Source organism: Ursus maritimus, unplaced genomic scaffold, assembly GCF_017311325.1.
Source record: "Ursus maritimus isolate PB19 unplaced genomic scaffold, ASM1731132v1 scaffold_25, whole genome shotgun sequence".
Lineage (NCBI taxonomy): Eukaryota > Metazoa > Chordata > Mammalia > Carnivora > Ursidae > Ursus > Ursus maritimus.
The window spans coordinates 19,963,833-19,990,656 of NW_024425008.1; the positions used below are offsets into that span (position 1 = coordinate 19,963,833).

The 26,824-nt window shown below is 42.1% G+C and overlaps 1 protein-coding gene across 2 annotated transcripts in view; it reads left to right on the forward strand.

Moving 5' to 3' along the window:
• STON2 (stonin 2) overlaps nucleotides 1-26,824 on the forward strand; it is a 150,750-nt gene that overhangs the window by 21,256 nt on the left and 102,670 nt on the right. For both annotated transcript variants that reach the window (XM_040641587.1, XM_040641588.1), the window contains exons 2-3: nucleotides 12,566-12,840; nucleotides 14,646-14,921. In XM_040641587.1, the coding sequence (XP_040497521.1) occupies nucleotides 12,753-12,840; nucleotides 14,646-14,921 (364 nt within the window). In that variant the 5' untranslated portion in view covers nucleotides 12,566-12,752. The remainder of the gene's footprint in view (nucleotides 1-12,565; nucleotides 12,841-14,645; nucleotides 14,922-26,824) is intronic.

Genomic DNA, 26,824 nt, shown 5'->3' on the forward strand with positions numbered 1-26,824 from the left:
TTTTTTTTTTAAGATTTTATTTATTTATTTGACAGAGATAGAGACAGCCAGCGAGAGAGGGAACACAAGCAGGGGGAGTGGGAGAGGAAGAAGCAGGCTCATAGCAGAGGAGCCTGATGTGGGGCTCGATCCCAGAACACCGGGACCACGCCCTGAGCCGAAGGCAGACGCTTAACCACTGTGCCACCCAGGCGCCCCTATCTTATTTACTTTTTGTATCCTGAACATCTAGCAGGTGTTTGCTAACAATTTGGTGGATGAATTAATAAATATCCTGATTAAGAAAAAGTTTGAGGGGAGATTCCACATCTGTTCTACTTCTCCTTGCCTTCCCTTTTGCTCACTCTCCTCTCATCCAGCCATTAATACATTCCAAAATGTTAACCTCCCTTGTTGTGAGGAAGAGTCATTGGTATCATATCATCATTACTGCACCAGTAAACTGGTTGAATGTTCATTAGCCTCCTGATGTTCAAAGGAAAGGTACCCAAAATTGTTCTTTAATTTTTTTTTTTAATTAAAAATGATCACCCTTCCATCCTTGCCCCATGTCTCTGGAAAGGCAAGCTAATTTTGCAGTGGTCTAAGTAACCAAGGAAGAAAAAGACATTAAACTTTTTGGAGAGAGAAATCCTACGTAGTGTGTTCCAAAATGCTACATGTATAATTTTGTGTTCTTCTACTATTTTGTATTATTTTTTATTTATTCCCTACTAGGGATAATAGTTGATGTCAGTTGAAGTTCAGTCCCTTATCCATACTAGGGGGTTATTTTAAAAGGCTTGTTCCTCGAGATTTTGAGCTCTAGAATAAATTCTCCTCCCATTTTTATTTTTATTTTTTATTTATTTATTTATTTATTTTAATAATGATTTTTTATTATATTATGTTAGTCACCATACAGTACATCCCCGGTTTTCAATGTAAGGCTCGATGATTCATTAGTTGTGTATAACACCCAGTGCACCATGCAATATGTGCCCTCCTTACTACCCATCACCGGTCTATCCCAATCCCCTGCCCCCCTCCCCTCTGAAGCCCGCAGCTTGGGAGGTACGCTTTTAAAAGTGGGAACATAATTTATAGCGTTGTGCTATAGAGCATCACGTGAGGTCACTTTTACTTAGATCTGTCTGGTGCATGGTGTCTTTTCTAAGCAATTCAAGTAAGTCAGATTTGCATGAAGTCTGTTAGGAGTTTTGGGCTGGAATTGGGGGACTCTCAGACCAGGAACAGGTAGAGACAACTTTGGTTAAAAAGAAAAGGGAAGAGCTATTTTTCTCCTTACTTGCTTCTCCCTTAATTAGTGGTGGGTATTCACATTATATCAGCATTTTGTTGTCACCAATTACTAGTTATTTCAAGTTCTGTGGGGCTGGTGTGCATATTTTCTGTTAGCCGTATCTATGATGGTTTAATCTCTTGGGTTATTTTTGCTGGGGGTGGGGGTTAGTATTACAAAGGGCAAGAGGGAAGAGAAAGCATAGATGTTGTTGTTTCTTGCCTTGTCTATTTTTGCCATTCTAACTGGCGTAAGGTGGTATCTCAGTGTGGTTTTGATTTGAATTTCCTTGATGGCTAATGATTTTGAACATTTTTTCATGTGTCTGTTAGCCATTTGTATGTCTTCATTGGAAAAGTGTCTGTTCATATCTTCTGCCCATTTTTTGATTTGTTTATTTGTTTCTCGTGTATTGAGTTTGAGAAGTTCTTTGTAGATCTTGGATACCAGTCCTTTATCTGTAGTGTCATTTGCAAATATCTTCTCCCATTCCGTGGGCTGCCTCTTAGTTTTTCTGACTGTTTCCTTGGCTGTGCTCTCCTCCCATTTTTAAACTCTGAAGCTGGTATGGGATGGGTGGGTTCTCTATCCACAGTATCACGAAGTTGAAATTAGGGGTTGGCCCGCTGCGTGCTCACTTGGAACTCAGAGTCTTCTCCAAGCTTATGCTTGTTGTTGGCAGGATTCCGATCCTTGTGGTTTTAGGATTGTAGTTGCCCTGTGGTCGTCTCTGTCTCAGCAATGGAGAACCTTCCTCTTACACTTTGAATTTCTCTGACTACTTCTTTTGCTACCAGGGAGAGATAACTCTCTGCTTTTAGTCGCCCCATCTTAAGGTCAGCTGTTTAGCAACCTTAACTGCATCTGCAGAATCCCTTTTAACCATGTAATATGACATAATCTTGGGAATTGCACCAGGATGTGGAGAGCATGGGGCTCATCTTAAAATTCCCCACAGTTAATCTAGAATTGCCTCCATCTGCATGTATCAGAAAACCTGATTACAGTAGTTTAAAGAAAAACATTTTTTTTCACATAATAAATGTAGAGATGAAAGATAATTGATCCTGGATTAGTGGCTCAGTGACTGTGATTCTCTTGTCCTTTCATTGGTGGTTGCAGTGTGATTATCATAGCTCCAGCCATCACAGCCATATTCGAGATAGGGAAAAAGAGAAAGGGAGAAGGATCCGGGCTGCAGGAGTGTTATCTATCTACTTCATGGAGACATGCGATGCAAAGCAAGACAAAACAAAGACAAAAACCACTCTCAGAACTTTAGTTCTCATCATATCTCTATCCATGTCTCATTGACCCGAACTTGGTCAGGTGGCTACCCCTAGATGCAAGGGAGGTGTGAAAGCAGGAATAGAAATTTTTTGTGATTGGCTTAACCAGTACCGACCACCCCCTGGTGCTGGATGAGGAGAGGAAATGGATGTTGGGGATCCAGCTAACATTTCTGTTATACCTATTTCCTGAAAGGCAGAATGTGGTGTAGTGAAAGAGTACAGAAGTTAAAGTCAGGAGACTTGTAATCCTGTCCCAACTCTGTCATGGTTCACTGTGTAACCTTAGGTTAGTCAAGCAACCTCCCTGAGTCAGTTCATGTATCTATAAATTGAGAGAAATGTCTGCTTTACTTATCTGAGGGTTATTGTAAGAATGAATTGACATAATCCCTGAAGTTCTTTGCATCCTGGAAATATATACTAATTGTAATTTTTGGTATTTGGTATAAAAATAAGAGTACTTCTTTGATTTTAAGAAATGTGTGTGTGTGTGTCTGTGTGTACACATGCATATAAATATACATATTTAAAAATATTTTATGATCTCTAAAATGAGATGCATTTTACAATCTATTTTGTTTAGCTTCTTGGAAAGTCTTAAGGTTATGCTTAGGAAATATGGCCACCATTGGGACTGCAAGATTCCTATAGATGCCTAGGCAACTGAGAGTCTTATGATGGAACATCTGAAGTGATAGACTTATGGCTCTAAAATACAGATGGAAAGAAATTATCTGCACCAACTTCTTACTTTCATACAGGCAAAATATTAGTGTTCCTATTCCAGATATGAAACTAAGCTGAGTTGACTAGACGGAGTAGGCCAGGCCCTCCTAAGAGTTTGAGGTACTAGAACATATTCTGCAAATCTTAAAGGGTGACCTTTATTCAGCCAGGATTATTCATTCCATTCTGAATGTAACATGCTGTTCAGGCACCTGGGAGCGTCCTGCAGGGTCACTGCCTCAGGAATGCACAGAAGAGCAGATGCAGCCTGTGTTTTAGGCCAAGCGTGACTTAGACCCTTGATTCTGAATGGGAGGCCCTAGATTTCTTTCATAACATAGCTATCGGGATTGTTTATTTTGAAGAAAAATTAAATAATAAAATATTTGTAATTATAACCTTGAGATATACATATATATGCATATATATATTTATATATATATTTATATGTGTATGTATTTGTATATATGTGTATGTGTATATACACACAAATGTGACTTTAGAGGGGACAAAAAGAGACATCTAGGGACGGGGAATTATGGTGTATGTGATTGAAAGAGAAATAGTGTGGGGTTAGTTCACAGAGAATCATGGATATATACTGATGTTGGTTGAAATATGATATATATTCCTTTTGGAGTTCTTATGTATGGTTGACTTGGGGCCAGGGTGTTCATTTTATTCATTCACCAATTTCCAGTGGAAGAAGAGTGATCAGTCTTTTTTTTTTTTTTTAATTTTTAAAGAATAATATATTTAAATGAAAGAAAAAATGGTGAAAAGATAGTAGAAGCATACAGCCAAAGCCACTCACCTTTTCCTTTGGGAACATCAAAGCCCCTGTTAATTAAAGTGTGTGTGTGTGTGTGTGTGTGTGTGTGTGTGTTTTCTTCAGTGTTCAGACTCTGTTAAAATGAACTCTGTTCTCTCCTAAAGGAAAAGACTTTAGGAGAAGGAAGAGAAGCAGTCTTCCAGGTCCTGAATCTGATATAGGTCTTCGTCATAGGACAGTTGTGCCTTCCGGGCTTCTGTTTATTCTGAGAAGTTATGAAACAAGTGGCATGGTTACTTTAACTTCATGATTAAATCTTTGTGATTTCTTTAGCCCACTGTGACAAAGGTCTCAGAGTACAAAACCATGCTTGACGTTATTTTGTATCATACATTGCAAATTTTGAGTGCGTAGTTGCTGTTCAGGAACTTTGTTGAATGTCTTGCTTTAGAAGAAAGCTTTGCAGAAATACATATGATCTATGTGGTCTTAGTTTTTCAGTCTTACTTTTGTCCCAGTTTTCTTTTTGACCTTGAGATGCTTGTCTTTGATCAGAAAAAGGCTTAGGCCTTACTTTGGTGTTTGGAATAGGCACTAGGATCTAGTTTGAAATGTTTCTGCGTAAACCCCAAACAGATGGCTGGATAGCGTTTGCCAGTAGCCTCAAAACCCAACGAGTGGATGCAGGCATGTCCAAAGTAGCTGCCTAGTAGAATACATATGGCAAAGAGATATAAGAGGGAGCTGGCTAAATTCTCAGATTTAAATAACCTTTGTGGATCACTAAGCAAACAAGAATTATGTTACAGTATTATAAAGCATAGCTAACCTAACAAAACAAAACATTTTCTCAGCTCTGAAGGGATGGAATTAATCCATATAGCTATATGAAACCCTCCTTTCCTTTTCATATGATTTATGAAACTTTTCTAAAACTTCTAATTAAGATTTACAGGATGTCACTATAAAATCACCATGATTTAGATGATCTGAACTGGCCTCTTTTCTTCTTTTTAAAAATGATTACAAGTCAGAAGGAAATGTTCCAGGGGGGGACTTCCAATTTGGGCTATAACTGGTAACAAACTAGTCCTTGTGTAGTGTACAACCATGAAACTACTGGACAAAATGTATGAAGCAACTGCTTTCAGGTATTGGTCAACAGAGATCACAGTATTTCAATCCTGAGAGAAGGAAAGCTCATGCGGTGAGCCTGATGATTACCTTGGCTGTCTTCCAGGGGAGAGTTTCCTGATGCAGCATCATATGCTGGAGTCTACACTGAGCGCAGCAGTCCTGCTGAGCTAAGGAAACAGGGATCAGAGTCTAGGGCAGTTGAAGCAGCTGGAATCTGCTGGACAAGGCATTAGAGAAGAGAGAGTAGCATGGGGGAATGGGGAGCAGAAGTGTGTCTGGGTATACCCAGGGAGTCCTTGGCCTGGCTGGAGTGCAAATGTACAGTCTGAAACCATATGAGACTTACCAAAAGTGGTGGCTCCAAGGTTGAGAATGGGACTGAAATACTAGAGGTCAAGCAGTATTGGGAGACATTGGCAGTCCAGCCCAGCCACACTGGAAAGACCTCCCTAACACATTATTAACATTCTAAGCATCCAGAAAAGACACAAAGTCTGCTTCTTAGGGGTAAGGAACATGCTTTCAATCAGGGTTGGTAAAATTCTTTTATAGAGTTAGATGGTAATTATTTTAGGTCCTGTGAACTATACAGCATCTGTTATAACCACTCAAATTTGCTAATTGTAGAGCAAAAGCAGCCACAGTATGTAAATGAATGCACATGGTTTTGTCTCAATATGAATTTATTTACCAAAAAGGCAGAGGGCCAGCCTTGGGTCATGGCTGTAGTTTGCCAGCTGCTGCTCTAGAGTAAGACCTACTCTAAACCCACCCTAACAAAGCCTAGAGCCATGTGCTGCTGAAATCTGCCATGGAGATTTGAGTTTGGAAGTTGAGTTCTGCAGTTGTTAGAGAAGCGTAGGAGACATTGTTGGCTTTTCACAAATCCGTATCCATCCAACAAAGTGGAAGACTAAGCCTATACAAGAGGAATGTGAGCAAGCATTTTGACTTTTGGCAAAAATTAACTCTGCAGAGGAAGATCAAATCCAGAATGTCTTCAGTGTATCATCAACAATTAGTAGGTATGCAAAGAAATAGGGAAATATTGATTTTAATATTAAAGTAGTAAAAAAAAAAAAGTCAGAAACTAACTCCCAAATGTCCCAGATGTTGGATATGGCAGACAAAACCTAGAAAGCAGCTATTATAAATATGTTCAAAGAGCTAAAAGAAAATATTGTCATAGTGAATGAACATATAGGGCATTTCAGGGGAGAAATAGAAACTATAAAAGAATCCAATGGAAATTTTAGAATAGAAAAGTTGAATACCTGAGATGAAAAATTCACGGAATGAACTTAACAGGAAATAAAGATGATAGAAGAACGAGTCAAGGAACTCGATGACACATCAGTAGGGGAGGAGAGAAAGCCAACTCCTCATCAGAAACAATAGAGACCAAAGGACAAAATACTGAAGGAAAAGAAAAGTCAACCTCAAATTCTATGTCTACTGAAAAATGTCTTTCACAAACAAAGATGAAATAAAGAATGGACTATTTTAGAGCCATGCTGTTCAACAGAAATAGAGTACAAACCTCATGTGTATTATTTTAAATTTTCTAGTTGCCCCATTTAAAAAATGTTAAACAGGTGAAATTAATTTTAACAATATATTCTGTTGTTCCCAGTAAATCTAATGTATTATCTTTTCAACATGTAATCAATATAAAAATTATTAAATAGATATTTTATACATTTTTGTACTCTTTGAAATCTGGTATATATTTTATACTTAAAGAACAACTCAATTTGGATGAGCCACATTTCAGTAGTTACTTTGTGTCTAGTAGCTGCTGTATTGGAATCAGCACAGTTTTAGAGAGAAAGGAAAATGAACATGTTGCCCTATATCTAGAATGTTCCTCAAGCTATCTTATTATTATTATTATTTTTTAAAGATTTTATTTATTTGACAGAGAGAGAGACAGCCAGCGAGAGAGGGAACACAAGCAGGGGAAGTGGGAGAGGAAGAAGCAGGCTCATAGCGGAGGAGCCTGATGTGGGGCTCGATCTCATAACGCCGGGATCACGCCCTGAGCCGAAGGCAGACGCTTAACTGCTGTGCCACCCAGGCGCCCCCAAGCTATCTTATATATAGTGTTTAAATTCACCTTACCAAAACATTTGCCTGCTCAAAACCCTGGAGAGTTGTAAAACAAGTTAATTTGCTCATTCACTAATTCAGCCATTTACTCAATATTTACTAAATGTAAGACCCTATTCTAAGAGTTGAAGACATCAGCAAGAAAGTAATCCAGTCCCCTTTTCCAGGGAGCTTACGTGCTAATTAGCATGAGAGCCACATTAGCAAATAATTTCATTATAATTTGATAAATTAGTGTAAGTAAGATACCATCAGCATATGGAATATATGGGGGATAAGGGATAAGTGGGATTAGTGGGAGTCAAGGAAGGTCCCATATATCAGAGCTCTTGGTTGTAAGCAACAGAAACTGACTCAGGCTAGCAAAAGGAGGAAAGGAGTCTGTGACTATGAGGGGCCCCTGAGGAGTTTCTAAGCAGAGCTATGGCATGGGCATTTCAGGTTTTAGGAAGAGCACTCTGGCACAGTAGATTAATAGGTTGAGGGGTGTGACCATGAAGGCAAGGAAAAAGGTAAGAGACAGGTGATTATCTGGATGAGAGACAATGAGGGGCTGAATCAAGGGACTGGCTGTGGGAATGGAAAGGGTTGTTTCAAGAGTTCAAACTCATTCTGAAATGTAGAGCTGTCACTGTTCCAGCCCCTCCTTTTCCAGCGCACTCAACGCCACTCCTACCATTTTCTACCATCAACAGAACATAACTCACTGACTGGACATGCCAGTGCTGCTCCCTCTTCCTAAAATGGCTTTGTCCCTCCACCTTTTTGCTCAGAGCACCCCCTTCCAATTTAAGGTGTAGCTCATGACCGCCTACTCCCCAGTAGTCTCTTAATCCCTTTATGCTCTGCTGTCATTGTTTTGATGGATAACCTGTCAAAATAGGTTAGAGAGCTGTGTTACTGTTTCATGTTGCTGCCATACCTGCCCCCCCCCCCATCTGCTGTAAGCTACTTGAGGCCAGCGATGCTGTCTTTTTCTTCCTTGTACCATCAGGCCCTAAAATGGGCTCAGCACAGAGAACTCAGTACACGTTTCTGATGATGCTGGCCCCTGACTTTGCCCAAGACACTGAGGCCCTGTTGTGGCCGATAGCTTCTATCTCCAAGGTCCTTGTCAGTGCAATCCGAGGAACGTTAATCTCCCGTAGGCACGTTTCTTCAGTCACTCTCCACTCTTAAACCTTAGGCAGCTTACCATTTCCCACTGAACTCTTCTTAGCTGTTAAGGCTACCAGTCCTCTCTCCCCACCTTTCCTCAGTAGACTCCTCAGCTTTCATCAGACTGACCTCTTCACTGGCCTAAAAACAAGCCCACAAAGGTCCGACTCTTAATCTTCACTTATGCTGATCCTCTGTCCCAAGGATGTCCTCAGATATCCTGACTCTTATCTTCCGGTGGTCCAGAACCAAGGATATCCTTCAAATCCAAGATATCTGCTTGGTTCTTTATGGTTCCAGCCCTTGCAGATCTCTCTCTGGCTAGACAGCATTTCTAGTGTGTCCTGCAGCAGGATTATTTCCAGATTTGTTGTGTTGCTCTTCCGTGTCCCCAGCTAGATTGTAAGCTGCTTGAGGGTCACTGTCTGAAAGGCTGCTTTGTACATGTCCAAACACATAGGGCTCATGAATGTGTGTCAGAGGATTGGCACAAAACAGATCCATTTCTGTGACTCATCTCATCAGCCGACTGTGTTTTCACCCCAAGATTTTAGTGTGTAAGGGATGCCGAGAAAGAAGCTGACCTCCGAAGTGGCAACCCAGAGACTTCAATGAAACTTGTGTCTCTTGGTTAGCCCTGCTGCTGATACTGAGTCACTACCAATCTGTGGTGATTTTAAGCCTCACTTTATGATTCACATTCTAAAAATGAGGTGAGGTTTTTATAGAGAACCCAATAGCAGTGTGAACTTAGCCTCACAATTATTGGGTTCCTCTGTGGTTTCCAGCTGCTGGCACAGCCACATCTCGTGGCTTATTGGATGTGGCTGTTTCATGGCAAATACCCAGAATCCATTTCACAGGATTATGATAGGAGGTTCCCTGTAATAAATTTGTTCCACCAGACTTTCTTGGGGCTACTTATTATCTGTAACCAGCCCACGTCTGGATCTGGAATGACAAGCTAAGGAAGTGTAGATAAACCTTTGGGGCTCTTCTTTCACTCATACTTTCTGAGAGGTAGTCTTGGTTCCTCAGCCAGACTATGCCTGTTTCAGTAAAGAGGGGATTGAGTGCTTGACTCCATGTAACATCTGGGAGAACTGCTCTAAAAATGATTGAAAAGAAAAATCCCTAATGCCAGAATGTGGAAATGACAGAAACGGGGTGGTTTCATGAAATTTGCATTCTAGTCCCGAGACTTCCACTAACGAGCTGTGTGACTTCTGGCAAGTTGTTTAACAACAGCAGTGACGGCTACAGCAGACATTCATAAGGAATTTGGACTGGGGCCTGGCATGTAGAAAGCCCTCTGTGCGGTCACCTGCTATTACCATCATGATTGTTACAGGGGGTTCATTACTCCCTGTACTAAGCATTCCATGTATATTATCTCTTTTAATCCTTAAAATTATAGAGTGAGTCTTGTGATTCCTACTGTACAGGGGTGAAATGAGGCTTAGAGGCCAACAGGATTCAAATCCCAGGCCCATGCCCTCATTCTCTGTTGCTACGTTTGATTTCCTTGGGCCTCAGTTTACTCATCTGTGAACTTGAGAGTTGGTCCGTTGGTCTTTAAAATCTTTGAGCTCTAGGGGTGCCTGGGTAGCGCAGTCATTAAGCGTCTGCCTTCCGCTCAGGGCGTGATCCCGGCGTTCCAGGATCGAGCCCTGCATCAGGCTCCTCCGCTGGGAGCCTGCTTCTTCCTCTCCCACTCCCCCTGCTTGTGTTCCCTCTCTCGCTGGCTGTCTCTCTGTCAAATAAATAAATAAATCTTTAAAAAAAAAAAAATCTTTGAGCTCTAAAATTTCTCTGTATTTGTCCCATTGGCCTCATCCTTTCCCTTCTCCTCTTCCCTTGTCCCCTCCCCCACCCACACTCATCTGTGAATTTTGCTGGATTCATCATCACGGGGCCGGGAGGATGTTTTCCCCATTGGGCTGTGACGCTGCATGTGTCAGCCCATGTGTTGTGTTGTGGCTTTTTTGTTGTTGTTGGACCTGGCTTACATGCTGCTGTTGTGGGGAGAGGAGGAGTCGCACTCTTCTATTTTGCTGTCTTGTCTTGGCCTGCAGCCGCGAGCACACTGAGTGACACTAATGTTTGATGGGGCTTGAGAACGGCTTTAAGGCACAAGTCCGCCAGAGTCAGCTTTAGGATCTCTGGGCTCTGCGTGGTTCTCTGGTGAGATCTGGTTTTGGAGCGCTGTGCTCTCCAGGCTGTTTGCACATGTCTGGTCCCGTGGTTGGTAAGAATCTTTGGAGAGGGACTTGGAAGAGAGATTTCCAGGCTTTCCATTCTGTGCACAGCTGGGGTAGCCTGGCAGATTTCCACATGGGGAGTTTCACAGATCGTTTCATTATGGTTCTGTTGTACTTGATGTTTGTAAAGTACTTTAGTTGGGTGATTTTGCATGTATTCTGGTACTTTTTTGTGTGTGTGGCCGTGATCCAAAGATCAGAATGTTTTGGCACCAGAAGACCCAGGTCTCGGGGTGGTATCGATCATTTCCTGGCTTCGTACATCTACCACACCCGCTTATTATGGCCTCTCATTGATCATTCTGTGTATAAGATCTTATCACGGAGGAAAAAAGAGTCCATTTGTCCCTGTTCTGGGATGTGTGAATTCTTCCAGTTAGAAGTCTGGAAGAAACATCTTAGGGCACCAAACAAGGGCCTGTAAACAGTAAATGTCGGATAAATCACTCCTCTCACCCCAAATGTCTTCATCTGTAAAGGAATTATAGTTCTATCTGCCTTACTCAACTAAAATGGCTGTCGAATTAAATGAAGTATGGTACGAAAATATGTTTTTGGGGCGCCTGGGTGGCTCAGTCACTTAAGCATCTGGCTCTTGGTTTCAGCTGCAGTCATGATCTCACAGTTGTGGGATCAAGCCCCGTGTTGGGCTGTGCTCAGTGTGGAGTCTGCTTCAGATTCTTTCTCCTTCTCACTCTGTTTCTCAAATAAATAAATAAAATCTTTCAAATATATATAAAAAATATGTTTTTGAAAATTATAAACGTATGCAAGCAGTTATTTTTAGATGGTATTGTATAGCAAAACTATTTTAGGTACCAAAAAAGACAAAAACTATTATATATTTCTGTTCTGTTTAACCCCAGCATAGATTATTTATAGCAGGTAATAATCTGTACTAAAATTTCCTCAGCATTTTTTTTTGTTATGTACTGGTCAGAAGGCTGTGAGTTAAATTTTTCTAGACTAAAATGAATATTGTAAGTATTCCATTAGTAAGAACTGATATTGTTCAGGGCAAATAGTAGCTCTTTTGTGGAAACACATTAATTTTGCATTAATTCAGATTTTATTAATTTATCATAAGAGCAAGAGCTAGGTTCAAATTGTAAATGGACATTAATAGTGCAAACAGAATTGTGAGTCTATTAAGTATCTTTCTATATACATAGAACATAATTGCAGTGTGAGTAAAGGCTAGACTTTTATGTACTAATTCAAATTGGCCTAGATTGAAAATGTTTCTTTAACTCACATTTTTTACTAAAGCAAATATTCCCTTCCCATTTACTCCAAATGAACAAGATGACTCCATTTCTATTTCTCTTGATTGGTAAACCATGCTTGGAGGTACCATCTGGAGATGTCTGGGTTTCTGCCAAAGATTTAAATCAGGCTTGCAAAGAGCTACCTGCCTAAGGCAAGAAAGTGCTACGATTTAGTAGGAAAGAACATGCTTTTATTTTACCATCTAGTAAAAAAAAAAGTGAAAATACTTTGAAAAGTTTTAATTTTTGTTTTACAACAGTGGCATTGTATTATAAATAAAAGTATTTTCAAAATATAATGATTGGAGAAATTTGGGAATCTGATTGCTAAAATTTGCATGATTATTTACAAGTCTGGTCTGAAGGACTATACAGAGATCTTGATGCTAAAGGCAGATACTTCTGTACAGAAGTGGGGACAAGACAGGGCAGAGAGAAGTAACACAAGTTGGAAACCACCCAAACCCCCTCGTGGGCAGCGTTGAAAACTCTGGACCTGTGTGGATTGGATATAATGTGATAGTTGTCCTTTTTAATTATTATTATTATTTTTTAAACAGATTTCCACTTGGCCGATTAGACAAAGGCAAGAGGGGCCAGTCTGTCTACGTTCTGAGTGCCGCCCTCACAAGACCTTCATAACAGAGCTGGGGCCGAAGTCCACCGTGCTACCATACCCCCACCCCAGACATTGCTCTGGGGTTTGCCTGAGGCCATCGGTGTGAAGATGACCAGTGCCTTCCTAGCATGACGACCTTGGACCATGTGATCGCCACCCACCAGTCAGAGTGGGTCTCCTTCAATGAGGAGCCACTCTTTCCTGTCCCTTCCGAGGGTAAGGAGAACTCTCATTTCTTAAGTAAAAATATTTAGCAAAGAACTACACTGTTTATAATGACTTCTCCTTGATCATTCTTTGGGTGGGATCTTAATATGTGAAAAAGAGCCAGTTTGTCACTTTCTTAAGGAGCAGTTTCTTCCACTTAGAAGCCTGGAGGAATCATTTTTAGGAACCTTCGAGTCCCAAATGAAAGGACCTGGAAATCCCAAAAGTATTGGGTGCTTTCTTCCAAGGAGCGTAAACTTCGTATTTACACATTACTTTATACTCGGCCTTTCAGGGTGTTACTCCCAACAGCAGCTTGGATCTCCTCAGTTTTTAAAGCATCGTTGTGAAGAGTGACAGGCGCTAGAGACAGATTGCTTGGGCTCGGACCCTGGCTCTGTCACACACAGCTAAGGGATGTGTCCTTGGGTAGATGGTCTCTTTAATCTCTCTGTTCAGTCATTTATCAGTGCAGGAGGGGTAATCACAGTACCTTCCTCGGGGGGGCTGTGAGGATTAAATGAATTAATATATGCAAAGTGCTTAGAACAGTGCCTGGCATGTGGAAAGAGCTCAGTTAATTGTCATCCACCATCGCGATGGCTAAATTGACTTCTGGGGACCTGGTCCTCAGGGATGAAGGTCACGATAGGGGATGGGAGATATTTGCAGAGCCTCGCCGGCTGGTTCTGTCTTACTGCAGCTACCGCTGCGAACTGCTATCAGCTCAGCTTCGTTGACAGCACGTGGAAAGTGTGAGCGGACAGGTGAGCCATCCAGTATGGTGGCCGTGGGGCTGCTGAGTCCTTGAAATGTGGCTAGTCGGAATTGAAACATGTTTTAAGTATAAAATACCCACACTGAATTTCAGAGACCTAGTGAAAGTAAGATATTTCATTAATAACTTTTATATTAATTACGTTAGAATAATTTTCAACATACGGAGTTGAAATTTATATTAGTAAAAGTAGTTCACCTCTTTTTACTTCCTTTAAATGTGGCTACTAAAATTACATATGTGGTTCAGCTCTTATTTCTGTTGGGCAGCACCAGTCTAAAGGGTTTGGGTACATGCAGGTAGACTAGTTTGTGTGGCTCGTGATGGGAGAAGAAAGTTTTATATTAGTACTTTGATTTTTACAATGTTTTCATATAGTACAATTATACTGCTTTTGGCATGCAGTTGAGAAACTTGAGCACGTGTCTAGATTTGTGTAACCACCACCACAATTAGGATATAGTTCTTTTAAAAAAAATTTTTTTTTTGAAGGCTGTTAGAAGGCCATAGAGTGCTAGAAAGGTAGGGGCCTCATTCAGCTGATCGCTGGTACAGAGTTTGCACCTGGCGGTCTGCAGATGCATGTGGTTTGGACTGCACAGAGTTGGAAGTGTGAATTTGAATGTGTTTAGTCCAGACAGAAGCCCTCCTGTTCAGCCAAAGTCTCCGTCAGTCCCTTGCATTTAGCTTTTCTCCTTCCCCTCAGTTATATTTCTGTTTGGCCTCTATAAGCATTGTTGTTTGTGACCCTCAAGGCCTGGAGTAGATGCTAGGATAAGAATAGTGAATAAGATTTCCATTCTCAGCCTGCCTGGATCCTGGCTGTGGGCATGCTGAGGTTATCCTTCGTACGCGTTATTAGGAAAACACTCTCTTAGCATGGAGACAGGTGGGCATGGCTGTTTCTTCACCCGAACCCACCGGGATGGTGAGTCTTGTGATCACCCTTTACCTATCCTTGGGATTTTCCTCCATGAGGGTTTTGAAGGGTGGCCTTCCTCACGTGATTGATGGTGGTATCTGGTATGTGTTTCAGGGGGTACCGAAGAGCACCTCCCAGCACTGTCATCTTACTCAGACCAGTCTGAGAGCTCCTCTGGGGAGAACCACGTGGCAGATGGAGGCTCTCAGGAGCTTTCCCACTCGGAGCAGGATGACTCCTCCGAAAAGCTGGGCCTTATCTCTGAAGCCACCTCCCCTCCTGGGAGCCCCGAGCAGCCCTCACCGGACCTGGCCTCGGCCATCAGCAACTGGGTTCAATTTGAAGATGACACCCCCTGGGCCAGCACATCACCACCTCAGAAGGAAACAGGTGAGACAGGTGGGAGGCTGAGAAGGGTTTGGGCTTAGGTCTGTGCTCATCAGGGATGCTTTGCCATGAGAGGTGTACCAGGGCTGCCAGGAATCTACCAGAGCCCTCCGGCACCGGCCATGCAGGAGCGCTGGCAGAGATCTCATCTGGCTCATTTCCACAACTGGGCTTTGTTATCAAAGGATTTATGTGCTCTGGGCCATTTCTAGCCTTCTGTTCTTGTCCCTGGCTGTTGACCTGTCTTTGGAAGTATGCATATTTATTTATCTATTAGGTATTGGAATTATGTTTCCTCAGCACCTAAATTATAAGCTCCTTACAAGCAGAAATGAATGCCTCTCAGAGCATGGACCACCATCAATTTCTAGTAGAGTCACAAGTTAAACATGGATATACCTGTGTCCCAGACCTGTTAGATCTAAATCCTCAGGGGTGGGGACTATCGCTGATGATAATTCTCTTACTTAGTGGCATTTCAGTAGCCAGAAGCTGCTCGGGGGAGCTTAGCGAAGCCAGAGGAGTTGGTAGTGCCCACCCTGGTGACCTGGCTGCTTATTTTATCGTGCACCAACGCGTGCCCACGCTGACTGGATAACCTTTGTGACTGTCTGAGTTCTCCATGTGCTGTGTAACAAATTACCACAAACTTAGCGGTTTAAACAACATAACTATTTTCTTACAATTTCTGTAGTTCAGAAGTCCGAGTGTTGGGTGTGGTGTCACTGGGCTCATTCAGACTGCTGGCAAGACTGCATTCCTCCCAGGAGGCTCTAGGGAAGCATCTGTTTCCTGGCCCTTTCCAGCTTTTCGATGCTGCCCACATTCCGTGGCATGTGGCCCCTTCTTCTGCCTCCAAAGCCAGCAGTGCTGCTCTCTCTGTGCCTTTCTTCTGTAATCCCATCTCCCTCTGATTTCTGCCGCTTCTTCCACTTTTAAGGACCCTGTGGTTAACGTTTAGCGCTCCAAGATAATTCAGAATAATCACCCCATCCCAGGGTCCTTAACTTCATCACGTCTCCAAAGCCCCTTTTGCCATGTACAGTAACATAGTCCCAGGTTCTGGGGATTAGGACATGGACATCTTTCGGGAGACATTATTTTGTCTACCACAGAGACCTACTAGAGAAAAGTAAGGTTGATAGTTTTTTTTGTTGGTGGTGGGTTAAATGTTTTGCTAGTTTTAATTTTTATTTTATTTTTTATTTTTTTATTTTTTAAAGATTTTATTTATTTATTTGAGAGAGAGACAGCCAGCGAGAGAGGGAACACAAGCAGGGGGAGTCGGAGAGAAAGAAGCAGGCTCCTAGCAGAGAAGCCTGATGTGGGGCTCGATCCCAGAACGCTGGGATCATGCCCTGAGCCGAAGGCAGACACTTAACAACTGCGCCACCCAGGTGCCCCTAGTTTTAATTTTTAAAAACAATTCTTTTGGTTTTCAAACATGTTTTCAGCACCAATAAAACAATTGTTAAGAAAATATAAAGCATAATTCTATATAATAACCACTTCCATTTTTACATAATAATTTACATATTATGTATATTTTTTCATATTTTTTAAAAGATTTTATTTATTTATTTGAGAGAGAGGGGGAGACACAGCATGTGCGCGTGGGTACAAGCAGTGGGGAGGGGCAGAAGGAGAGGGACAAACAGACTCTCCACTGGCAGGGAGCCCGAAGACAGGGGACTCATTCCCAGGACCCTGAGATCTTGACCTGAGCAGAAGTCAAATACGTAACTGACTGAGCCACCCACGCACCTCTCTACTTGTTCATATTTAAACATCAGATTTGTTAGTGAATCGTTGGTGAGAGAGCCGTGACAGTCAGAGCAGCATGGATGAAATGACAGGTCCAGACAGGCGTCCTGGTGTGGCTGGAGGAGGGAGGAAGTAAGCTTTACTGAACACCCAACTCTGGCAGGACAGTGGGCTGATGAAGCATTTATCCATGTGCAGAAGAGTTACCCAACACTGGGGAGTGAATCAGTACAGAAGTTTCTTATTTTTAGGGGCACCTGGGTGGCTCAGTCAGTTGGGCGACTGCCTTTGGCTCAGGTCATGATCTTGGGGTCCTGGGATTGAGCCCTGCCTTGGGCTCCCTGCTCGGCGGGGAGTCTGCTTCTCCCTGTCCCCACCCCATCCCTGCTTGTGCTCTCTCTCTGTCTTAAATGAATAAATAAAATCTTAAAAAAAAGTTTCTTATTTTTCGTAAGATGTGTTTACCAAATACTGTCTCAGGCACCACGCTTTGACTTCATTCTCTCATGTACCTCTTACAGCAATCATATGAGGAGAGCATGAATATTATATTTATATTGGACATGAGGAGACCGAAACAGATAGTGGTTTAGGAATTTGCCCGAGGTTGTATGCTGGAAAGTGACAAGGGAGAGCTTCCAAGATAGGCAGGCTGGCCCCCAGATGTTGGAACAGTCGATGGTCTGTTCGTGTCCGCCTTCCTGCTGTTCCTGCTGTGGTTTCCTCTGCTCCCTGATTCCCAGGAGGCAGGGGAGGCGCGGGATGGGTACAGTGGTGTTCCTCTACTCACTTGCCCCAAACTGGCCATGCTTTCAGTTCATTAAATGCCATATATTTATGGCATTCAGATTTGTTCGCATCTCGTTCATACCTTACCTTTATCTTCAAAGATTTCCTGATAACTCAGAGCTGTGTTTACGGTGGTTGCATAGATGGCCAGTTTGCTTCAGTTCTCAGCACTTAGTTTTGCAAATACCTCGGGTTAGTCATACTTTTGCTGCCTCCATCTGACCAAGGATCTTAGCTTGTCATTAGTGGTGCTTTTGACATATCATTAAAACCTTTTAATGCGGCAGTTCTCGAAGTCTGTAGATCCCTGGGATTGCCCAAAAGTCTCTCAAGGGGTCTGTGGGGTCAAAATCATTTTCATAAGAATTCTAAGATTGCCCTTTTCACTGCATTAGAATTTGCATCGATGGTACAAAAGAAATGGTGAGTAAAACTTCTGGCTACCATGGACTCATACTAAAAAAAAAGTCCGTTTCACATAATACCCTTGATGTAGTAGTAAAAATCATTAATTTGATTAAATCTTGATTCCCGAGTACATCTTCTTAATGTTCTCTGTGACAAAGCACTTTTGTGCCATACTTAAGTATAATGGTTGTCTTAAAGGAAAATGGGTGTTATTTACTTTTTTGAGAGAGAGAGAGAGAGCAGGGGAGGGAGAGGGACAAGCAGACTCTGTGCTGTGTGTGGAACTGGTTGCGGCTGGATCTCAGGACCCTGAAATGATGACCTGAGCCAAAGTCAAGGGTTGGACACCTAACTGATTGAGGCACCCTGGTGCCCCTAAATTTTTTTTAATGAAAAAGAATTCATTTAAAAAATCAAAATTATTTTAAAATTATTTTTTAAAAATGAAAACAATGCAAAAAAAAAAAAAAACAACAACCCTCCACGATGAGCAAAATATCAGTATTTTAAAAACAAGATTCAGCCAATACTTGCATGATTGCCACACTGGCCTTACCGTAATCCTGGCCCTAGTTCCAATAAAAGTTTATTTACAAAAATAGGTGGTTAGTCTTTGGGCCATAATTTGCTCATTGATATTTTTAAAATACTGCATTTAAGGGGCGCCTGGCTGGCTCGGTCAGTGGAGCATGTGACTCCTGATCTTGGGGTTGTGAGTTCAAGCCCCACGTAGAGCCTAGAGCTTACTAAAAAAAAAAAAAAAAAAAAAAAGTGTATAGTAAAATCCCGTATTTAAAATGTTGTTTGATTCCTGAGATTTTTGGTTCCCCAAATTTTGTACCCAAAGGAGGTGTGCCTCACTTGCCTTACCCTAGTCCTTGATCTGCATTATAATAAGGTTATGGAATGTATTGATATTACTAGAGAACAAATCCAGAAATGACAATTTTCAAATGTGTTGAGAGCATTATCGTGGCTTGAAAACTACTCAAACAATAATTCTCTATGTTTCCATATATGGGTTTAACTCATCCTTCTAGAGGCGGAGCTGTCTGACTCAGGAGGAGCCTGTAGGCTGGTTTTCCGGCAGACTTGAGGCTTGCCGTGTGGGCAAAAAGCAGGAATAAACCATGCGTAGGGCCAGCTCCACCTCAGGTAGTGTTCCAGGGACCCAAGAACCATGCTTGGAGCATCAGAGTGGTAAAGGAAATGGTAGCAAATCCGAGGCTCCAATTCCATCTCTCCTGTCAATACCCAGCCTGACCCATCAATTTCCCTATTACCCCCGTCTGCCCCACCCGTGTAGGCTGGTTCCCTCATGGGTTTCCTCGCACAGATTGAGTTTGACAAGAGTGGTTGATAGAGCTAAGGCCGTGTGATAAGGAGAAAGGAGGCTTCGACCCTGTTAACACAGGTAATGCAGACATCCCCCAAGATAGACAGTTCCGTTCTGATGGCTGTTGGGCAGCTCAGATTTTAATTTACATCCAAAAGGTTGGGGCCCTGTGCATTGTCAGTAATATCATATATGTAACTGCATTACACCAAATAATGTGGGCATTTACACCAAAATAACACAGATGTGTGCAGCAAGTATCCTCACAGTGATAGAGACAGTCTGAGGTTTCTTACAGTCATTGCTGCCTGCTTTATTCTTTTGGTAATAACTAAGTTTTCCTGGTATGATATAGGCAAAATAACAGCCCCCAAAGATATCAAGTCCCACTCTCTGGAACCTGTAAATGTTATCTTATTTGAAGATAGGGTCTTTGCAGATATGATTAAGTTAAGGATTTTTACTTATTTTATTTTATTGTTTTTTAAAGATTTTATTTATTTAGTTGTCAGAGTGAGAGAGAGGGCATAAGCAGAGGGAGCTGCAGGCAGAGGGAGAAGCAGGCTCCCCGCCGAGCAAGGAGGCCGATGTGGGACTCCATCCCAGGACCCTGGGATCATGACCTGAGCCGAAGGCAGACGCTTACCCAACTGAGCCACCCAGGTGCCCCAAGTTAAGGATTTTTAGATCGATATTCCTGGATTATCTGGGGTGGGGGGCCCTAAGTGCAACCACCTATATTCTTTTTTTTTTTCTTTTTTTTGTTAGTCACCATACAGTACATCCCTGGTTTCTGATGTAAAGTTCGATGATTCATTAGTTGCGTATAACACCCAGTGCACCATGCAATACGTGCCCTCCTTACTACCCATCACCAGCGTATCCCATTCCCCCACCCCCCTCCCCTCTGAAGCCCTCAGTTTGTTTCTCAGAGTCCATAGTCTCTCATGCTTCATTCCCCCTTCTGATTACCCCCCTTTCTTTGTCCCTTTCTTCCCCTACTGATCTTCCTAGTTCTTATGTTCCATAGATGAGAGAAATCATATGATAATTGTCTTTCTCTGGTTGACTTATTTCACTTAGCATTATCTCCTCCAGTGCTGTCCATGTTGCAGCAAATGTTGAGAACTCGTTCTTTCTGATAGCTGAGTAATATTCCATTGTATATATGGACCACAACTTCTTAATCCAGTCATCTGTTGAAGGGCACCTCGGTTCCTTCCACGATTTAGCTATTGTGGACATTGCTGCTATGAACATTGGGGTGCATATGGCCCTTCTCTTCACTACGTCTGTATCTTTGGGGTAAATACCCAGTAGTGCAATGGCTGGGTCATAGGGTAGCTCAATTTTTAACTTTTTAAGGGACCTCCACACTGTTTTCCAGAGTGGCTGTACCAACTTGCATTCCCACCAACAATGTAGGAGGGATCCCCTTTCTCCACATCCTCTCCAGCAATTGTTGTTTCTTGTCTTGTCAATTTTTGCCATTCTAACTGGCGTAAGGTGGTATCTTAGTGTGGTTTCGATTTGAATTTCCCTGATGGCTAATGATTTTGAACATTTTTTCATGAACCACCTATATTCTTATAAACGGGGGGCAGAGGGAGATTTTGCCCACACAAAGAAGGCAATGTGAAGACGGAACAGAAAGGGATTTGAAGATGCTGGCCCTGAAGATTGGAGTGATGAGTCCACAGCCGAGCAACGCTGGCAGCCCGCAGAAGCCTGGAGAGGCAGGGAATCTGTTCTCCCCCAGAGCCTCTGGAGGGACTACTGCCAGACAGACATCGTGATTTCGGCCTAGTGATTCTGACTTCAGACTTCTGGCTTCCAGAACTGGGAGGGAACAAAGTTCTGTTGTTTTAAGCCACGAAGTTTGTGTTAATTTGTTACAGCGGCCCCAGTAAACTAATGTACCAAATCTCCAAAATCCTAAAATGGAACCATTTGCATAAGACTGAAAATGAGTCAGTCTGGGCTAGGGGAGCATCTGTAATAGTGCAGACCATTTATTAAGCAGCTGTGTAAGCCAGTATGTTTTATTTCCAAAGTTTATAGCCTTTTATAGTTTATTCATTGAGTCACGGAATATTTATTCAGTACCTCCTCTCTGTAATTGTCTTAGGTGCACGTATTCAAACACAAAACTGGGTAACGTAGTGCTTGGAATTTAACAGAAGTCCGTTGAGCTTCTTCCTGGGTCCTCTCTAGTAGGAATCCATAGCCACCCTGTGCTCCCATGGTTCCCCCGTCTGCCTCCCAGTTGACCATCTTTCAGTTACTGCATGTCTTAAAAAATATATATATATATTTTCCATTTCATGGTAGCTGAGAACTTGAAGGTACTTTGAGGAAGCAAAGGAAGAAGTGGGTGTCGGGAGAATTGCTTGCCTAAATGGTTCATTTTATAACCAGGCCCATCGATTGTCTCTTCCTGGGAAGGATCAAAGTCTGCATTTAAAGCATCCACCCTTTTTATTATCATTTGATTGTGGGTTTTCCCCAGAGCTCCTGTTCAGTTTTGCCTTAGATCAGTGGTGCCCACTTGGAGAAAACGATGTGTTGGCTGGATGGCCAACTTCCACAAAATGAGTGGCTATCTGGTTCTTTTTAGTCTGACAATATAGAAATGATTTGTCCATCAATTTCTCATCCACTCTAAAAAAATGCTTCTCTTAGTTTATTAATTTCCAGCAAGCAGACCCTGGGCCTGTTTTTGGCTATAGCTTCACCCTGTGTATATTAAGTAAACTTTTTTTTAGTATGGGCAGCCCATGAATGAAACAGAATTGGGGCAAGAGAGATACTTGATGTGCTGTATTTAAGTGTGCAGAAATTGGGAATCTGTTGGTGAACTGTGGAAGGTATCGGTGTGTCTCAATGCATATAGTTGGTGAAGTTTAGCCAGAAATAAGGAAAATCTGTGGAAACTCTTTATGGCTTCAGCTATCTTTTCCAGCCACATCAGTATCACCAGAGCAAACCAGTTCTCATCCCTATAATGTAGCTACAGTTCCTTTGTTTCTTCCCATTTTATCCCCATGTCTTGTGTGTTGCTGTTACGTGCCTAGCACTTTCTGGTCAGATATCTCTGTGTCAGGAGAAAGGGGAAAATGTGCATTTTGGACTTGGGAGAAGGAAAGTTTCCTCTACCTTTCAAAGTTCTTCTGGCTGGTCTAAGACTTAAATTGACATGAGACAGATTCATAGGAGAAAATAAAATATAATTTTGTACTGTGGGAACCCCACATACACAAGAGGTTCCTAGGCAGGTAAAATGAGGTATATATGCCATCCTGAGCTAAGGAATGGGGGAGGGGACTGAGGCTTCAAAGGGGAGGAGGCCGATTCACAGGACAGTAAGAAGAAGAACAGATGTTTGAGAATTAGATGCTTGCTCTGCCATGTGGATTGGCCACTCAGATAAAATTTATCTCTGGTAATAATCCTTATTCTGGGAAAGATACTCCATGTAGATTCTTCTAGGTAGTAAAAGGAGGGGCAAAGGTTTCTCTCCAGCCCACAGGGTCTCAGCTGCCTTCAGCTCAAAATAATCCACATGCCAAAGTGGGACATTGTGAGGAGACCTGCTTTGAACCCCTCAGCCCCGTCCCATGCAGCCTCTTTGTGAAAAATTTTTAATGAGATGATCATGGTCTTGACCTAAAAGAAAGAGGGAGGATAAGAAAGGAGGATAAATGGAATGGAATAAAGCTATTCCTAGTCTGGATTTTGGGAAGCAAACAGTGGAGTCTTACTCAGCCAGCTGGTCCGTACCCTCACATCCAGGCTGGCAAGAAGTTGTGAAAGATAGCACACGCGTGCACACATGGGGTCGTGAGGTGGAGGAATGTTATGTGGGTTACTCCTTTTCCCTCAGTTCCCATTTCTGCACTGTTCAGAGTTTTTCTGGCAGAAGAAGAGCAAAAAACAAACAAACAAACAAACAAACAAAAGGATTTATCTTTTAAGCTGTGCCACCTACGAATAAAACCAAGGGAGTGTTGGATTTCAGCCTGGAATGGGATTGTACTATTTGCCCAAATTAAAATGCAAGGAGGCTGAAGGCACAGTGGAGTAAGGGACAAAGAGACTGTCATTAGTGGTAAATCTCTTATTTTTGTGGCATATAATTGTCGGAAGCTGCGCTGGGGAACTTATGTAAGCCAGAGAGTTGTTCCTCCCCACCTTGGTGACCTGGCTACTGATTTTATCTTGCACTGAAGCATACCAGGGTTGCCTGGATAACGAGGAGCCACAGCTGGTGGGGACGACATCTCCAGAAATGCTTTAAGTCCATCAGGGGACAACTTTGTTTTGGATTTCAACTAGTGCAGGGTTTGAAATGAAGAACTACCATCATGGTTGGTCTGGGAAAAAGGAGACACATCATCTCTCTCAGAAAAAAAAGAATAAGATGAGTCAATGGAGGGACAAAGCCTTTTTGCAACCACATCTATCAGAAAGATTGCTGTCATCAATTCTTTGTCCTGAGGATGTTAGGAATAGGAAACATATAAATCATGCCCCCTTTGTCAGTATGGGTCCCTCCATTAAAACCTCTGTCTGAAATTCGATGGACGCCACGTGTGGGATTCATATCTCTCTGACTTAACAAGAGCACTTTGGCTCAGGCCATGTTGATAAATATTCTCTTTAAAATAAAGGTTTTTATTAAAACCTTAACTGCGCAATACTTAAAACTTAAGGTAGCCACAAGAATACTGTTCACATTTTAGTCTGAAAATGCCATGCGATTGAACTGGGTTACCCACTGAAAAAAGGTCAAGAAATTTAACTGAAAACTTATTTGCTGAACCCTGAATCTTAATGGATAGATATTCTGCTACACCTGAGAACAGCAGCAGGACACAGCAGATCCAAAGTGTTCAAACAAACAAGAAAACAAACAAACCCGACCCACCAAACTTCTGGTGAATCTGTTCAAGTCAAAATTGAATCTGTATGTTGTTCTCTAAAGAAATAGTTTTGAAAATGAGCCTAACCCTTGGCGGTATTTTGTTCACATTGGGTCCCTTAGAAGTAGTGTTTCTGAGTTTCTCTGGTGGCAAAAAGTTTTCCTAATTTAGTATTTTGTCTCTGTTTTAAAATTCCACCATGTACCAGGAAGAATGTAGCAGTCAGCTTATATGTCACCGAAAATCTTTATAAAGATCCTCTCAGAGCAAAGGCTGATTCCATATATATATATATATATGCATTTCACAAGTGTATGTGTGTGCTTAGAATATGTTTGCAAATGCATGCAGATAAATTGACTTGAAAGAGCAAAAGTTCATTCCCAAAATTAAAAGAAAAAAATTGTGGCACTGTTTTCAGCATGAAGCTTCCTGTTCACTCATCGTGCTACGCGCTGACCTTCCTCCACAGACGTTGCAATTTTGCGGCAAGGCCGAGGCTGAATTGGACCCATTATGCAGATGCTGCAGGATATGCATAATTATAAATATAAAAAAAAATGTTCATTTCCGGAACATTTGTTCCACAGCCCAAGCAAAACACTAATACTCCCTTGTGCTTCAAACGTCTTCCCCAAAAGCTTGGGCTAAGGCCTTCCCATTGTGTCTGGGGAATCTAATTATCTGGGACCAGAGAAAGAGCCGCTTGTTTGGGGGAAGACCAGAGATGATGTCAGCCATTTAAGAGGGAGGCAGGGGTGACAGCTGAGAGACTTAATCCTGAAGAAGCCTGGCCCAGCGGTTAATTTGTATCATACTTTTTATTCTGGCTACTGAGGGTGAATTGGTGGGTGGGAGTGGAATAAGATCCCAGCCATTTGGTGAATATGTAGCCAAGGCCCATTGCATTTGGCATGCATATGTATTTTTCCCTCTTCAACAGAGGATGTTTTATTTTCATTTAATACCTTGAATTGTTCTCTGCTCTTAAGAGCAATTAATGACCTTTCCGGAATCCATCTTAGACAGTGGCGTACTGAGGAATGGATTCTAATAAGGCCCTTCTTCCTTGGGGCCTGATGCCCTCTGCCCCTCTCCACTGGGCACCACTCTGCTCTAATCACTACCTCTCCTGCTGTTCCTGACAAGCTCATTTCTGCTCTTGCTGTTTCCTTGGCCCCCAGAACTCTCCTTACCTTTTCACTCAGAGCTCTGCTCAAGCATCATTTCCCTCCGCCCCCACTCCCTAGCTTTTTCCTGCATTAAATGTCTTTACAGCCCATGTTTCTACCTGAAATTAAGTTATGTTTGTTTGTTTATTGTCTGTCTTCCCCACTAGAGAAGAGAGGCGTCATCTATCTCATTCACTCTCCATCCCAGAATATGGAGCATGGAACTTACTAGGAACTCACTCAGTATTTGTTGGATTAATGAATGAAAGATGAAAGATGTATATGAAACATCCCGCAGAATGACTCCCATTTAAATGGCAAATGAGCTGTTAGGTAGAATCTGAGGCATGGCATCCTCAGTCCAGTGAATTATTATTATTTTTTCACAAAGTAGGCAGAGAAAGTAGGCTGGCCTTTTCCCCATTGTGCCCTTTGCTTATCAGTTATCATCAGTTTTGATTTCCCATTATTATACACACAATGCACACACACACGTGAGTAGACATAGCACACAGACATACATACATATACACACACAGTATATGTGCATAACATGTGCTTATATACACATGTATGTATAATATATGCATAACATACAATCATGATACTTATACAGACACATACTTCCCTCGGGAGATGCCTTAAAGAGCACAATTATAACTGTCCATTATATTTTTGTCATATTTGAAGCCACCATCATGCCATTTGTGCAGGAGAGAGGATCTCTTGAAAATGACTTCTTCCATTTATCTAAAAGACACTTTAAAGTATTTTATCAAAACTCCAATATTCTCCTTTTCCAGAATGTGGTAGCTTACCCAGGGGCTCTCTGTGGCCTATCTCACCCTCAGCATGGGACACAAAATGCAATAAATGCCAGGCATGCATTAATTAACTAGTTCATTCATGCAAAAGATATTTAGGTGCTGGGATGCAATTATGAGAAAATTGGCCAAAGTCCCTGTTCTCCACGTGGAGGTTACCTAACGGTTGGGCGGTCTGTTACCAGTGAAGCCTTCTGGGGTAAGCAAGAGCTCCTCTGAACCAGTCCCGGGGCAGCTTCTTGGTATTGCCAACTCTGAGCGAGCAGGGAAGCCACAAATGAAGAATGCAGTTAGATCTATTTTATATTAATGGGTGGGCATGTTCATAGCATTGGAAAAGTCCGATAGCCCTAGTGAGTAGACATCAAAGTATAAATAAAGGATATGGCATCAAAATGTATGTAAGCATTTAAGTTTTAGTCTAGGATCCCGAAGGATAAAAAGAAAATATTTTATTTGCTGTATTGTTTTAGCTGACAGCTTGCCAGTTTATTATTCGTTCAACCAATGGTGCTTTGAATTCTCACTGCGCAGGGCACTGGGGAGATAGTGGAATATTCTGGCCCCATGGAGCATACTTTCCGCTGGAGGAGCCATACCAGAAACACAATAAAGATGCAGATACAGTGTAAGTGTGTTAAACAGCATGGTTAGCAGGAGGGAGAGAAACATGAGGGAAAGAGAGAGTGGA